Source organism: Vombatus ursinus, unplaced genomic scaffold (genome assembly GCF_900497805.2).
Source record: "Vombatus ursinus unplaced genomic scaffold, bare-nosed wombat genome assembly UNPS02014924.1, whole genome shotgun sequence".
Lineage (NCBI taxonomy): Eukaryota > Metazoa > Chordata > Mammalia > Diprotodontia > Vombatidae > Vombatus > Vombatus ursinus.
Genome location: NW_020954702.1, coordinates 5,549,176 through 5,565,724, shown reverse-complemented (window position 1 = coordinate 5,565,724; position 16,549 = coordinate 5,549,176). Strand labels below are relative to the sequence as shown.

At 34.9% G+C, this 16,549-nt stretch overlaps 1 protein-coding gene across 1 annotated transcript in view; it reads right to left on the bottom strand.

Moving 5' to 3' along the window:
• Nucleotides 1–16,549, bottom strand: part of HSF2BP (heat shock transcription factor 2 binding protein) — a 94,513-nt gene that overhangs the window by 43,282 nt on the left and 34,682 nt on the right. Inside the window, exons 3-4 of the mRNA XM_027843640.1 lie at nt 15,559–15,662; nt 3,625–3,774 (exon numbers count right to left, since the gene is read on the bottom strand). Of these exons, the coding sequence (XP_027699441.1) occupies nt 3,625–3,774; nt 15,559–15,662 (254 nt within the window). The remainder of the gene's footprint in view (nt 1–3,624; nt 3,775–15,558; nt 15,663–16,549) is intronic.

Here is a 16,549-nt window from a genome sequence, read left to right as displayed (position 1 = left end):
GAGTGTCAGGGAAACCAAGGAAGGAGACAGTATCCAGGAGGAAAGGTTAACTGATAGTATCAAAAACTATGAGGTCAAATAGAAGTTTGTGGTAAAGAAATTAGGAAATCCATAGCATGGAAAAGGTAAGACTAAATGAAAACAATTTGTTTTTACTATAGATATGATAGAAAATGTTATTATGCTTATTCTATGTATTAAACCATACACTAAGTAAAACACTGACTTTCAGAAACAAAAATCTAAACAACTCCTTACTTTCAATACCCATACCCCAAACTTTCTCTTCCAATTGATGTCTATATCTCTGTTATTACATACTTCTAATTATTGAAACCTGTGTTCTGTTTCCTGTATGGTTCATCTCTATTTACAACACATCACCAGGTCCTATTGATTTGACCTTTATAATATCTTAATATTTCCTTCCTATTCTCGCTACCACCATACTAAGTCAGGCCCAAATTATGTCATGCCTAGAATACTGCAATGCCCCCCTGGTTTCCCTGCCCATTGAGTCTTTTGCTGGTCCAATAACAATAACAATTATTGATACATATACACAGTGTTTTAAAAGTTTACCAAGTGGGAAAATGGTAGTTTCAGCATCAAGTGGGGTCTTGAGCAATAGTAGTACCAGGAAGGTGTTAATGATCCTATAGCTTTTTATACCACTGATTTTTAATACAATTTCATACTAATCAAAGTTATTCTTTGTATATGGAAACAAAGAACCTGTTTTAATAGCAATAACAGCACTCTACTTTGCAACTACTGTTCTGCCTGGTTTCCACTCCACATAACAAGATGAATTTATCACTTCCAAACTCACCACCATACTGCTAACTTAAGCCCTGACTGACACAATCTCCCTCAGCTTCCTTTCCCCTCTGATTGGAGGACTAGAGGGAGGAGTACCAAATGCCTCCCAATGCCTTCTTTTATAGAGAAGAGAAACCAGATTCTCAGATCACTCCACTTTGTATCTGCTGTTTTTTCTGGTTTCACCTCCACAGAACAAGATATTCACTGGTGTCTCTATCTCCCCTTATACCTTCCCCGCCTTTCCTGCCTCCTTTTGTGTATTGTGTCCCCTTTTAGATTGTAAGATCCTTAAGGGAAGGGACTCTCTTTTTATTAATTGTATCCCCAGTGCTTAACATGGTGTCTGGCACATAGTAGGTGCTTAATAAGTGTGGATTAAATTGGATTCTTTGTACAAGGAAACAAAGGACCTGTTTTAATAGCAACCTGGGCCAGTCTGTCTGCCTGCCTACTAAGGACTTGGGATGGGAAAGGAACACCCATCACTATTGCTGTTGAGGTGTGGAATTTAATGTTCTGTACTTCAATGAATTATGAAATTTATTAATTTCAGGTAGTGCATGTAGAAATCACCTCATTAAACCAGTTGCTCAAAAAAAAAGTTTGCCAAGTACTTTATATGCATTATCTTATTTGAACTTCACAACAACTCTGTGGGGGTAGATATTACAGTTGTTATTATCCCCATTCTACAGAGAAGTAAACTGAATCTCAGAGAGGTTGTGAAGTGGCCAAGATTACACAATTAGTAAATGTCTGAGGTTGGGTTGCACTCAGGTCTTCCTGACTTCAATCAACCTATCTGCTGCACCACATATGTCTGCTGCCTAGAACAGATTGTTCCGTGTGACATTGCTTCAGATTCTTAGAAGACAACTATTATGTTCCCCTTATATTTTTTTTTCTTCTCCAGGCTAAAAAGTTCCATTTCCTTTGATAGATCTTGAACTTGAGGCATGAACTTGAGGTCTTTAACCACCCTGATTTCTTTCCTTAAATATTCTCCAGCTCATCAATGTCCTTCATAAAATGTGGCACATCTTATGTAAGCAGAACAGAACACTCCAGATGTGGTACAGGGGAAATATCACTTCCTTATTACTAGACACTAAGTTTCTCTTAATGGAGCCAAATATCACATTTGCTTTTCTAGGAACTATATCATACCACTGGTTCATTTTGAGCTTTTAATCTATTAAACCTTATGAATCTTTTTCAGATGAACTGTTATCTAGCCATACCTCCCCATCTCATATTTACAAGGTTGATCTTTTAGAGACGAAAGGCAGAGTGATGAGGCAAAAGGAAATTCCCGCTCTGTCGCTTCCTTCCTGTACAACCTTGAACAAATCAATACATACTTCTCTGAAAATCCATTTCTGGCAGCAGGACTATGAGATGATTTCTAAATTTCCTTATGACTCTTTATAGGAGTTTGTGACTTTGCTTCCTAGTCTTATCACGTGCCACATAAACATTCCATGCCAGTGTCACCCTCGGGGGGTCATCAAGTCATTGCTGCTTTGACTTCCTCAAACGTTCCTCTTACCATCTCCACTTCTCAAAATCCAGCCCACTCTTTGAGGTCTAGCTCAAATGTCATCTCCTTCCCTTTTCAGTCTGGCTATAAGTACTCTCTCCTTTAACACCTATACTAAATATAAATATAGACTAAACGTGTGGCTCTTATTATATATGATTTTGTATTACAGCTGTTTATGTACATGTCTCATCTCCATGAAAAGCTTAAGCTCTAAGTTTTTTAAGGGAAGAGAAAATCTTATATTATTTCTTTGTGTCTCCCATTGTGATTATTAGTGTTATTGTTTTTCCTTAGTTCTTAAGACCAAAGTGACATCATGATATTGGGGTCAACTTACACTGTGTCTGGCTGTGGGGGATCATATCAATACAAGCCCAGAAGGTTCTACCACAGGTCACGCACAAATAGTCTGTATGACCATTTGGAAGGAAGATATCTCTAAATATGTACATCTCACACATTTCTTTTGAGCTTCCACAATTCTGCTTTGCTCATAGAGCATAGCGCCTTCATTGATGTGGGCACACTATGCTGGACAATCCTCACAACTGATTCCAAAGTTCTTCAGAGAGATCTTGATCGTGTTCTGTTGGCGCTTCTTCTGGCCTCCATGTGAGGCTTTCCTTGTGTGAGTTCTCAGTAAAATAGTCTTTTAGGCAAAAATACGTTTGGCATTCAAACAACGTGGCCAGCTCAATGGAGTTGCATTCTCTGCAATTGAGTTTGAATGATTGGCATTTCAGCTCGAGAAAGAACTTCAGTGTCCAGTACCTTATCTTACCAGGTGGTCTTCAGAATCTTCCTAAGACAATTCAAACGGAAGCAATTCAATTTTCTGGCATGGTGCTCATACACTGTACAGGTTTCACAGGCATACAATAATGAGGTCAGCACAACAGCTCTGTAGACCTTCAGTTTGGTAGACAACCTAATACCTCTTTTCTCCTACACATTTTTTGGAGCCTCCCAAATGCTGAGCTAGTTTAATGCTATGCATGCATCAACCTCATCATCTGTGTACATCCCTGGAAAGTATACTGCCAAGGTAAGTGAACTTATCCACAGAATTCAAAATTTTTATCATGCTAAAAAGCATGGAAGCAAGCAAACAACCCCGCTTCACTCCATTGGTGACTGGGAAAAAAAGACACAAAGAACTGGGTCTTTTATATAAAAGTATTAATATAACTACCATGTCCTTTAAGTTATTTAATGTTAAACTATAACATCATATCTAGTTCACATAGGATGCTCACTCCTCCTAAGATGGCTTTTACTACTTCCTCATTGCTGGAGACACTCCACAAAAGGGTACATGTTGCTGCTCCCATTTCTGTACAATATTCTGCCTGCTGCAATAGTTGCTGCTTCAATTCATTCAGCTGCTGTCTGAGAGCCAGTTTCTCCTGAAATTAAATCAGAATAAAATATCAGATTAACAGCATCATTCTATTTCTACCCTTATTCATAAGTAATAGTAAATTAAAATAAAATTCTAGAATTGTTAAGTGTAAATGTTAACTAGAAAGGTTGACACATCCAAATTATTTCTTAGAGAGTCACTATACAGGGCAAACAAAGCTCAGAAAAAGGATACTACTGTTCTATATCTTTTAAAATTTTCTTTTTTTAAAATTATGAATTTGACAAACATTGACAAATAAGATCATGGCCATATACAAAGAAAGAAAAAGAGATTTGTATATGAAACAGTAAGTCTCTATTACGTGCAACTTATTTTTAAAGTATTTATTAACTTGAATACTGTTAAGAGCCCTGTTTGTACTCCCTAAAACAACAGCTCAGATACCCTACCTTTAATAGTCAGATATGACAATTAGTTCAAAGCAAAAATATATAATGAAATTTCATAGTAAGAAAAGTAGCAATAAAATGTTTCCCCAATAAATCTCTCACAAATACACACCATCAGTGAGAAACATGAATGTATGTAGGGAATGGGAGTGGAAAAGCCAACGTGTAAGAAATATGTTTGGCCAAGGTACATGTAGAGAGGGACAACTCATGCTTCTGATGCTTTAGAGAGACTGATGTCTTCTGGTGATAGCATCACACCACCCCATCAGGCCTGCTCCCCACTCTAACATATGATCTCAGCTGGATACTGCTCTACAAGACTCTCAGCATTGATATGTAAGCCCCACTAGATGTTGGTCCACTGAAAACTGCTCTATTAAACACAGTCAACTCCAAAAGCTGCTTTGCTTAACCACAGCCTTCTCTTAGCATGGCCAGTTCAAATCCCTCGAGGACTACATGGATATGGAGTTTCTGTCTGCTTCTGACTGAAGACTGTTTGGCTTCATCTGAGACAATCTCTAGTGCTACTTCTGTTTGGATCTTTTAGTTCAAAGCCAAAAAGGTAATTTTGTAGTTCACAGAAAAACATTGATGAGCAGAAGTGCTATGAAAAAATACTTCTTATTTACAGACTAACAGTATTTACAGACTAACCTGTCTCATTGCCTTAAGAGTCTTAGTTATGAAACCTCTAAACTCTATCTAGAAATTATCAATTCCAGGCATCAAGCTCATTAAAACAAAGAGGAGAAAGGACACTCTTAGCTAAAGAGTTAGTGCCCTTAGTCTCAAATCTACCTTTTCTTTGGATTAAATAGCTTTTAGTCTCTCTGGAGACCTCACTTATGACAAGTAAACCTCCTGATTTTAACTTCTAAAGCCTAAACTATGCCTCATCATTATCCATGTAAAGGCTCTTGGGCACTAGGTTCCCCAGTTTTTCAACTCCAAGCTTCTTTCATCCTTCCCTGTAGATAAGTGGACAGAAAAAAGGCAGAGTCAAAGACAAGCCCAGGAGCAAGGTCATTGTCTCAACTACCAGTCTAGTCACATTCCTGGCCTACCATATGTTAGATAAGGTCAGTAAAGCCTAAGCAACCAGCAAACAACAAGCCCAGTAGGATCTTATATTCTCTATACTTTTCAGTCAATTGTATAACTATGAAAACGTGATCTGTCATAGAAATGTCTGTCTGTCCCCTCTGTATAAGGCATTAAAGACACCCTCCATATGTGTGTAGGCTATTCTCATAACATTTTATAAAAATGAGAAAATAGACATATGCATTCAGTAATTATAGACATCTTCTCAGTTACTTTTTTAGGGGGAAGAGGTAACAATAGTATCCATGAGCTTATCCATGTTTTGGTATTCTGTCCTCTCAATGAGATACAATAAATACAATCAATAAAAACAATTCCTTAATATTTTAAAAATTGCATCACTTTCAGCTTGGATTCCCTCTGTTATCTATATGGTCTATCCATTTTCTCCTCCCAAATTCATCTTTATGTCATTCCTCATATAGCAGTTTAAATGTGGTAGTTCCAATGCCACTGATGAATCAATTGAAAAGGATTTATTAATGATATACAATGTTCCAGACAATGTGTTAAGGACTAGGCAGACAGACAAAAAGAAAGTTTCTGACCTGAAGGAACTTACATTATACCAAGGGAGACAAAATACAAACATATACAGAACATATACAAAAGAAGGGAAGAGAGTACTAGGAGCTAACAAATAGGGGGACCAGGAAAAGAATCTTGTAGAAGGTAGTACTTGAGTCTAAAAGGAAACCAGGAATTCCCAGAAGTAGCAGAAAGAAAGAAGTTCATTCCAGCCAGGGGGGATAGCATGTCCCAGAGACAAGTGACAGAGTATCAAGGTATAGAAAGAAGACTAGATCAGCAGAACATACTGTGCAAGAAGGAAAGTAACATGTAATACAATTGGAATGGTAAGAAGGGTTTGGGTTTTGAAGGATTTTTTTTTGTCATTATTATTATTAACCTAACAAGAATTAATAAACATGAATATATCCATATAAATAGGAGAGAAAAAGATGCTTAAATAATAAATTATTAATCTTTTACAGACAGGTTAATTTCTTAAAGTATGTATGAAATATATAAGTATATATTAAATTTAACATGATAGCTACAACAGTGCTCTATATGCATTCCTTTTGAACTTCTAGTCTTCTCTGTATTTTTTAAATGTTTTGTTGATATATTTTTTTACTTTTTTTTAAACACTGTATCTTCCCCTTATAATTCTCTCCCTCAAAAAAAAACAAAAACAAAAACCCATAACAAATAGAGTCAAGCAAAACAGTCTCAACTGGCCACATCTGAAAATGCATGTCTCATTCTGAATCTCCATGTCATCATCTTTTTGTAAAGAGATGAGAAGCATGCTTTATCATCTATCTTCTGAAGTCACAACCAGTCACTGCATCAGAGATCTTAAGTTATTCAAAGCTGTTTTCCTCTATAAAACTGTAATTATTTAACAATTGTTATCTTTTTTTAATTATTATTATTAACCTAACAAGAATTAACATGAACATATCCATATAAATAGAGCAGTTCATAAAAATATTCCCAAGCTTGTCTAAATGCATCCCATTTATCACTTCTTAGAGCATAATGTAATTTTTATTACATTCATATACCATAATTTGCTCAAAATTCTCCAATTAATGGGTACCAATTTTGTTTCCAATTCTCTGTTACAACAAAAATGCTGCTATACATACTTTGGGGCATATAGGACCTTTCCCTCTTTCTTTTATCTCTTTGAGGCATGTGCCTAACAGTGGCATTGCTAAGTCAACAGGAACGAAGTTTAGTGATTCTTGAGAAATAAATCCAAATTGTTTTCCAGAATGGCTACATTAATTCACAATCCACAAACAAAACATCAGTGTACCCATCCTACCACATATCCTACAACGATTGTCATTTATCTTTTTTTATCATCTTTGTCAATCTGAAGGATGTAAAGTAGAACCTCAGAATTGTTTTAATAAATATTTGTCTTAATATTCATTATTTGAAACATACTTATATGTGATGATTGATAGCTTGTTTTTCTTTCTTTAAGAAAGAATTGTATTTTGTCTCCCAGGCAAAAGGATATGACCATTTATCTACTAGGAAATGGTTCTTATTCTTCTATTTTTATAAACATTCCCAGTATTTCTTGAACATCAGATCTCTATTAGGTCAATAACAAGGACCAAAGAAATTGAGTTTTGGACTTAACATGACCAGAGTAGTTCAATTCAAGTGTTAATAAAATAATTTTATACTTATTTTAATGGGAATTTCTTTTTCTTTCTATTCCTGCTAGGTTTTGTTGGTAATATAGAACCTATTAAAAAATTTTGCACACTTGAATTAAAAGAATTCAGAGAGTAGTTGTTAATGGTCCAATGTCAACATGACAGGCAATCTTTAGCAAGTTGCTGCAGATCTATGCTTGGCCCTGTGATATTTAACAAATCTATGACTTGAATAAAGATGTCGATCATCAGATTTATAGAGGACTCGGAGAGATGATTACTATACTGGATAATAAAAGTCAGGATCCATAAAAGACTAGAATAGTCAATTGAATCTAAAAAGCTGAAATAGAATAAACATAAATGTCAAATCTTTCATTTGGGCACCAAAAAATTAAATTTATCAGATGGAGGAAGCATGGATAGACAATAAGTGTTCTTAAAAAAGATCTACAGGTTTTAATGAGCTATAAATTCAATACTTATCATCAATGTGATCTGGCAGCCCAAAAGAAGCTAATGAGATCTTGGGTTGCATTAAAAGGGGCATGCCTTCTGGTAATAGGGGGATGATAGTCTCACTGTACCCTGTTTTAATTATCTTCATTATTTCAGATCTTATTTGAAGTAAGTTCTGAATGCCAAAGTTTTAAAAGGACATTGATAAGCTTAAGAGTATGCACAGGAAGACAACTAGGATGCTGAAGGGCACTAAGTCCATTTCATATGAGGATTAGTTAAGGAACTAGGCATGTTTAGACTGGAAAACAGAGGGAACATCAGAGTTATTCTCAAGTATTTGTGAAGGATATTAGACTTAAACCATTTGTTCCTACAGGGCAGAACTAGGAATATTGGGTGGAAGTTAGAAAGAAGTCAATATAGGTTTTGTCTGGGAAAACTTCCTAATAATTGGAACCGTCCAAAAATGGAATGGACTATCAGGGGTAGGAGTGTGAGGGGGACGGGAATTCCATCTCTTCAGAGGTCTTCAAGCTACAGCTAGAAAACTATGTATTTGGTAGTGTTATAGGGTGAATCATTTCATGCACAGGTTCATCTAGATGGCCATTGAGGTAGATTCCAAATCTCAAATTCTATGATTCTCTGATTTTGTGATTCTGAAAATCCAGAACTTTTGCAACTAGGCTATGGTTCGAAATTATAAATAACCTGCATAGATAGGTGTGTGCAGTATATTTCATTAAGTGTATATCCAAGGATTTTAAATTGTCTTTAAAGGTCAACACTAATTGGATATTCAAACAAAAAGGTTGTTATTTTTATGTATAATGCAGGCCTGTCATTCTCAGAGCAATCAGTTTGTTCTGCCTGCTACTACCTCCAAAAAAAAAAAATAAAGACTGAGGAACCTGCTTCAAATCACATGCAATGGAAGGACCCTACTCCACAATTCAGAGAGTGTCCAGGTATTGTGACTATTTCCTGTACCCATCACATGTGGTAAAGAGTAGTCTTTAGATTGGCTGCTGAGCAAATAATGAGAATGTGTACAAAAGACAACGATTGGATGATTTGGCCCTTTTTCGTTCTTTGATAGTAACCAAGGATAGGCTACTATTGGCTCTCAGCTACCACAAATCTGAGAGTAGCATTAACAGAGGCTGCAGTGGCCTTCTGCTGTCAACTGCCCATCCCCCTACCTGGACCAACATGTGGCCCAAAAATACAGGCCTCTGTTCTTTGCCTCTCTGTTTTCTGGTTCTTAGATTTAAAAAAAAAAAAAAAGTATTTGAACAGGCTGCAACCTTGTATGCTTCGAAAGGTTGGGAGAGCAAGCCACTTGAAGTCTAGGAGCTAGAGGCCATGCCAGATTTTCCGGCAGCCTATCCCTGTGAGGAACACAGTCCTAAGTGACCAACTTGATCTCATGCAGAAGAGGACTGAGCTGAGTATGGTGCCATATGCCTATAATGTCAGCTACTAGCTGGCAGGTCTTGAGCAAGGGAGTTCTGAGCTGCATTGGGTTCTGCTAATGCAGTGTCTAAACTAGGCTCAGCATTAATGTGGTATGCTCCAAGGAGCAAGGGGCCACCAGGTTGTCTGAGGAGGGGCAAACCAGTTCAGGTCAAAAAGGAAGCAGGTCAAAGCTTCGATCCTAATCAGTAGGTGGGCCATGAGTAGCCCCTGCACTTGAGCCTGGATGAGACAGAGAGAAATAAACCTAAAACTTTTTTTTAAAGGGGGGAAAAGGTTACATTGTGAAATGTGAGTGACCTAAAACCAAAAAATATCACTAAAATTTATTTTTTAAATGGATTGAAAATATTCAGGGACACTTGTCATGACCAGAGTAAAGGGAATTTTCCAACCCTACTACTGCAGTAAATAAGCTAAGATCGGGCATTTAAATTTACCTTAATTTACTACTATCCAGAATACAGGATATATCAAATGAAGGGCAAAAATGAACTTGAATAAATTGATTTCATGGATTAGACTCCTGGCTTTCATTTTAGCTTCAGAAAGGTAAGTAGTTTCAGTATGCTCTTGTTAAGTTTATAAAATGACAGATTAAATTTTGCTTTACAACAGACATTGTTTTTGCTCTGCATGCCCATCTTGCATTTGACAGGAACTTCAAAGCCTTTCAACCTGGGTCCTGATGAAATTTTCCCCACAAAGGCATAAAAAGTCTAACACCAAAAAAAAAGTAAAAATAAAAACAGTTGTTTCGTTTACTTGAAGTAAACTACTAGGATAATGTTCATAGCAATATGCTTAAAATATTTCACTGTTTCTTTTTTTACATTTCATTTGAGCTCTCACAGTGCCTCCAGATTTAGTTAATGTGTCACCCAAATGGACAGATATCACTGATGACTAGTCGATTTTGAGAATACAAAGGACATCATTTAATTGGTCAAAAATAAAGTAAGTATGAACAGACACAAAATGTTCAAATGAACTATATTTTTCATTGTTAAAATATCATAAAAAGGATATTGATTCATGGTGTCCTGTCAGTAGTGACATTAGCAATTATTGAAAACGTTTTTTCACTTAGTGAAGTCACAATCTTTTGTGGCACAACATTCTGAAAGGCCATAATTAGGCTATTTTAGATGAGAAAGGCAGTATTTTGAGGAGAGTGTTGTGAATACTTTAACATTATAAGGTCATATTTTGGAGGTAGATTGTCAAGATTTACTAAAAAAAAAAACTTTTTTAAAAAACTGTCAGCTTTTCATTGTAGCATAATTTTCTCTTAATGGTTTCCACCCTTTGACCTGAATACCGAACAGAGTCAATCAGGAGCTACATTATTCTTTGATTATGGCACATTTCTTCTTCTTCCTTGGACAGATAAATGTTTGTGCTCATCTGACAATAAAATAGTAGGTTTCCATTCATTAAATTTGATCATTAAGAACATGAAGTTTTGAAAGATGGTGATTTTTTTTTGTTTTACATTACAAACACAGATTACTCCCACTTTGTGAGAAATATCTTGTAACAAAATAAAACAGTCAAGAACCAGTGACCTCATCTGAAAATGCATGCAACATTTCATATCTGGAGTACCCCTTCATCTCAATATTTTTAAAAAAAATTAACATAAATCTATTTACTCTCTAACTCCTACTTCATTGGAAAAAAAGGGAAAAAAATTTCTTGGAACAAACATGCAGAATCAAACAAAATAAGTTCCTTCAATAGATACAATGCAAATATGTTTATGTCTTTCTAAACCCTAAATCTAGCACCTCTCTGTCATAGATAGCATGTTTTATCATTGGTCCTCTGGAATCACAAATGTTCAATATTAATTAGCTTTCAGGGCAGCTAGGTGGAGCAGTGGATAGAGCACCGGCCCTGGATTCAGCAGGACCTGAGTTCAAATCCAGCCTCAGACATATAATACTTACTAGCTGTGTGACCCTGGGCAAGTCACTTAACCCCATTGCCTAGCCAAAAATATATATATATATATATATATATATATATATATATATATATTAATCAGCTTTCAAAATTGTTTGTTTTTATAGTGCTGTTATTTTATAAATTGGTTTTCTGGTTCTGCTCATTTCATTCTTCATCATTTTTCTCAAAACTGTTCATTGTTATGATATTGATGTTATAATACAAATTATTCTTCTGGTTCTGCTTCATTTACCCTGCTTCAGTTCATATAAGTCTTCCTTTGTATTTTCAAAATAATCTACTTCCTCATTTCAACATATAACTCCATCACACTCATATATCACAACTTATGCAACCATTCCCCAAATGTTATATATTATCTTAGTTTCCACATTTTTGCCACAATAAAAAGAGCTACTATGACTATTTTTATACATAAATGACCTTTTCCTCTTTTTTTGGATCTCTTTTGGGTATGGGCCTAGCAGTGGTATTGCTGAGTGAAAGGATGCACTGTTTAGTAACTTTTTGTGTGTAATTCCAAATTGCTTTCACCCATTCAAAAGTTGTACTCATTCACAGTGCATCAATGTTTCCCATCATCCCTCTAAAATTTATCATTTTCCTTTTTGTCATTTTTGTCGATCTGATGGATATGAGGTTTAATTTAATTTACATCCTCTAATTTTCATATGGCTAATAGCCTACGTTTCTTCTTTTCTTGAAGATTGCCTGTTCATATCCTTACACCATTTATCAACTGGGGAATGGCTATCAATTTGAATTAGTTCCTTATATATGTTGGAAATGAGACCTTTATCAAGAAATTTGCTGCAAAGATTTTTTTCCCAGTTGTTTTCCTTCTAATCTTAGCTATATTGGATTTGTTTGTGCAAAATCTTTTCAATTCAATGTAATCAATATTTTCCATTTTTACTTTCTGTGAACTCTATTCCTTATTTAGTCATGAACTTTTCTTTTATCCGTAAATCTAGTATGTTAATTTTTCCCATTTTTCTCTAATCTGTTTATGATGTGACCCTTTTATATCTAGGTTTGGAGTTTATCTTTGTATAAGGCATAAAGTGTTGGTCTAAATCTAATTTCTTCCATACTGCTGTCTAATTTTCCCAACAACTTTTGTTAAATAGTAAGTCCTCATCACAGTAGTCTTCTTTGTGTTTATCAAATACTAGAGCACTAGATATATTTTCTTCTGTATGTTACATATCTGATCTGTTTCACTGATCAATCTATTTATTCCTTAACCAGTAACAAACTATTTTAATAATTACTGCTTTGTAGTAAAGTTCAAGACTGGCAACTGCTAGTCCCCCTTCGTTCTCATTTCTTTTCATTATTTCTCTTGAGATTCTTGACCTGTTTTTTCTCCATATTAATTTCTTTATTATTTTTTTAGCTCTATAAAGTAATCTTTTGGTGAGTTGATTGGTACTGCATTAAAATAAGTAAATAAATTTAGATATCATCATCATTCTCATTATATTGACTGGTTCTACCATGAAAAATTAGTATTGTTCCAATTATTTAGGTCTGGTTTTATTTCTGTAAACAATTGTTTGTAATTATATATACACAGTTTTGTGTGTATCTTGGAATGGAAACTCCCAAGTTTTTTTTACATTTTGTAGTCATTTTATGAAGTCATTTTTTTTTTAAATTGTTAGCTCTGTGGAAGTTTCAGAATTAACTTATCAATAGATTAAAAGAGCAATGGAAACAGCAATAAAACCAAAATACTGCTTTCTCTGATACACTACATAATAACCACTTGTACTTTTTCATAAGATATTGAAAACTTTTTTTATTCCCTATTTTACTTAATAGCAGCTGACAAGGACCTCTGGATAATTAAGAATGGAGTTCTAATCTATTTTTTGGAATATCACAGACCAAGTCAATAGGGTGGATGTTTGATAACTTTGATTAGGAACTATACTAACCTGAACTAAAATACAAAATCTGTTTCTACTGGTCATTATTCAGTTTGTTGCTCACAACAGAACTGGTAGTAGAATTATCCTCATGTAAGTTCTTAACCAATGAGGCTGAAGTATTTGTATGAATATCTGCATATTCATCAAAAGTTTGTTTATTCCTTTTCTTATCTTAACATCAAAATTATCTATATTTTAAAATTTAAAAGAGGTACCACTATAATGAATGTAAGGCCACAAGCTGGATATGTTATTTCATTAAAGCAGGTGACAAAGATTACGAACGCTACAATGCACTAGGCATGCTTACCAAGCCATTTATATAGGTCAAATTTTTTTTTACAATAGTTGTGAGAGAAGAGGAGTAACAATAGGAATGCTCTGCCACAGAAGTGGAGATACGTGCTTTAAGTAAACATGAGCTTTTAATACATTTTCAACAATAGCTACATTATGGAAGTCAGTGCTTATTGCATAACATAAAAATCTATGCTTTAAAAGATCCTATCATACAATTAAATTAAAACACAAAGACATGTTTTAAAAGACATTAGAGTTTGCTTGGCACTCCCAGCATGCTCTTTAAACACATCCTTGATAATTTTGATACACTGAAGCCCTGGTTAAATAACTATGATTCTATATTTTTATATAAGGATGACACTAAAAAAGATCTTTGTATAATCCCAGACAAACTTTTAAGTAGTCAACATTATAAATAACCATACTTAGGCTTAAACTAGTGGTACATTGTCAGAATATACAATTCTGCTTCAAATATGCTTCAGCAGTTTTTCTATGCTTTGAAACCTAAAATTCCCCCATCTCCTAACACAAGCGCAAATCCTTAAATTAAACAGCCCAAATTTGCCTCCTAGACTAATTAAGCTTAGACATGGACTCAAAAGAAACAGAGAACAAGGAACAATAATCTTCAAATAAATTATCTTATAAGTTATTCCAGTGTGTTACTCCTCCAACTACTTCTACCAGGTCCTGACTTTTTAAAGTGACCTTTGACTTATATCTTGTACTCTGTAACTTCCAGCTTGACCTTACCTCTAGATTGATTATTTGGTACAACTTCATTTGATTCCTAGTCACTGGTTTCTGCCCACGTTCCCCAAATCTAATTTCTTCTCTCAGATATTTGGCCAAGACTGTTCTTAAATGGAACATAGACTTAACCAAGGTAAAAGTGATTTCTAATTCCGTGGGGTTCAACAGATTTTGCATTTTTAACTGGACACTATAAAGATATTAGTTAAAGTGGGTTTCTTCTTACATAAATGTAATGGGTATTTGGTGCATGCTGAGATCACCTAAAATGGAGGAACCTATGTAGGGAATATCAGGGACCTGGGGGCAGATATGGATATTCTGCTTCAGCCTACCATGTGATTGGCACAGCCTCTCTTCTTTCCCTCTCTTCCTTCTCTCTTCCTCTCTCTCTCTCTCTCTCTCCAGGGCTGAAGGACTCATTCACTCAAAGTAGGTGACACCATGCACTGGAGGAGAAGACCTGAGAACTGTCTCTCCCTCCTCTTAGACAACTGGTCCCAAAAAATAGAACTGGATTTTTGGTCCTTTTCATTTGTCCTTTTCAGTTACAGATGCAGAGAGTGGAGTTCTGAGTTCAGGCCAGTCCTGGGACACAAGTCTGGATGGGGCTTTGAATGTATGTGTATGTATATGTGTATGTATGTGTGTGTGTGTGTATGTTAGAACAATCATACTAAATTAATAGTAATCAGCTACTAAAAGACATAAAGTGAGTATCAATGTTCGTTGTAAAAATCTATCCTCCAACAATTTTCAAGTGCATTCTACGCCTCTTACCAATAAAAACTCACCAAAAAGAGATGAATATTTCAGATTAAATATGTCTTTAAATCTGGTTGTAAATCACTACTGGGACTGCATTTTATTTTATTATTTTTATTACAATATAGGTCTTTATGTTTTTGAACAATCTTTTACACTAAATTAATTGTAAGCAGCTACTAAAAGGCATAAAGTGAATATACACATTACTTAACTATAAAAGCCCACTGTCCAACAACTTGCCAATTCACTCAGAATAAAAAAAAAACTTGAGAAATATTACCTAATGAGATTTAAGAGCGGTAAATAACATTTCTCTTCATTTCTTATGCAAAACTGAAATACTCAAATTTGTTGAACATAAACATAGATTTGAAGGGTTAATTTTTTTCTTTAACGACTACTATACCTTCTTCTCTTTTATGCTATCTGCTTGTGCTATTTCCAATCGGACTCTAAAATGTTCACAATCCATTCTTATCTGTTCTACTTCATGTTCTTTCTTTTCCAGGCCTGGTGACAAGGAAGAAGAAATATTCTTGAGATTCTTCAAACAGTTAATCTCCATAAGCTCAAACTTTTGACTCTCCTGTTAGAAAAGCCTGTATTTAATTTTTCTATAAAACTAACAGGATCAGACTAAGACCCTCTAAGATCTCTACTATCTCCAACATTTTTTGGTTCTTTGTGTTTGGCTAACAAATGGAAGGTTGCTCTTTTAAACTTTTTCATTTGTATAATGCCTCCTCCTTGTGGCCAGTTGTAAACATCACCACAAAAGCCATTTATAGGCAATGCCCCCTTTTTGCCATCTTACATTTGGGATTTCAGTGATTCAATCTTGCCTAATAAAACCTTATATCTTTACTTGCTCATTCAATGGTTTCTGCTTAATTTTGGCAACACTCAGTCGAGATTTTTCTTATAATAATTTGCTTTATAGTATCATCTTCAAGATACATTAAGACTAGGGGCAGCTAAGTAGTACAGCAGATAGACAATGGGCTCTGGAATTAGGAGAACCTGAGTTCAAATCTGTTTCAGACACTTGACATTTACTAGCTGTGTGACCCTGGGCAAGTCACTTAACTCTGATTGCCTCACCCCCCCCCAAAAAAAAACTGCATTAGGACTAAAAGTGTGGACTGCCTATACAACATTCTTAAAATCTTCCTGCAATTCTAAAATAATCTCAAACTGTTATTAATTTTATTTTTAAATCTTTGTTACCTAAGCAGAGAAAATAACATTGATAGAATAAAGCTAAATTACATTTTAAAAAAACTGAAAATATAATTCATATCTATGAAATCTTATGGTAATTGCTAAGATTTTATTTTTATTTCATCCATATTCATTAGGCATATTTGCCTATAATTTTCTTTCTTTGTTTTGTCTCT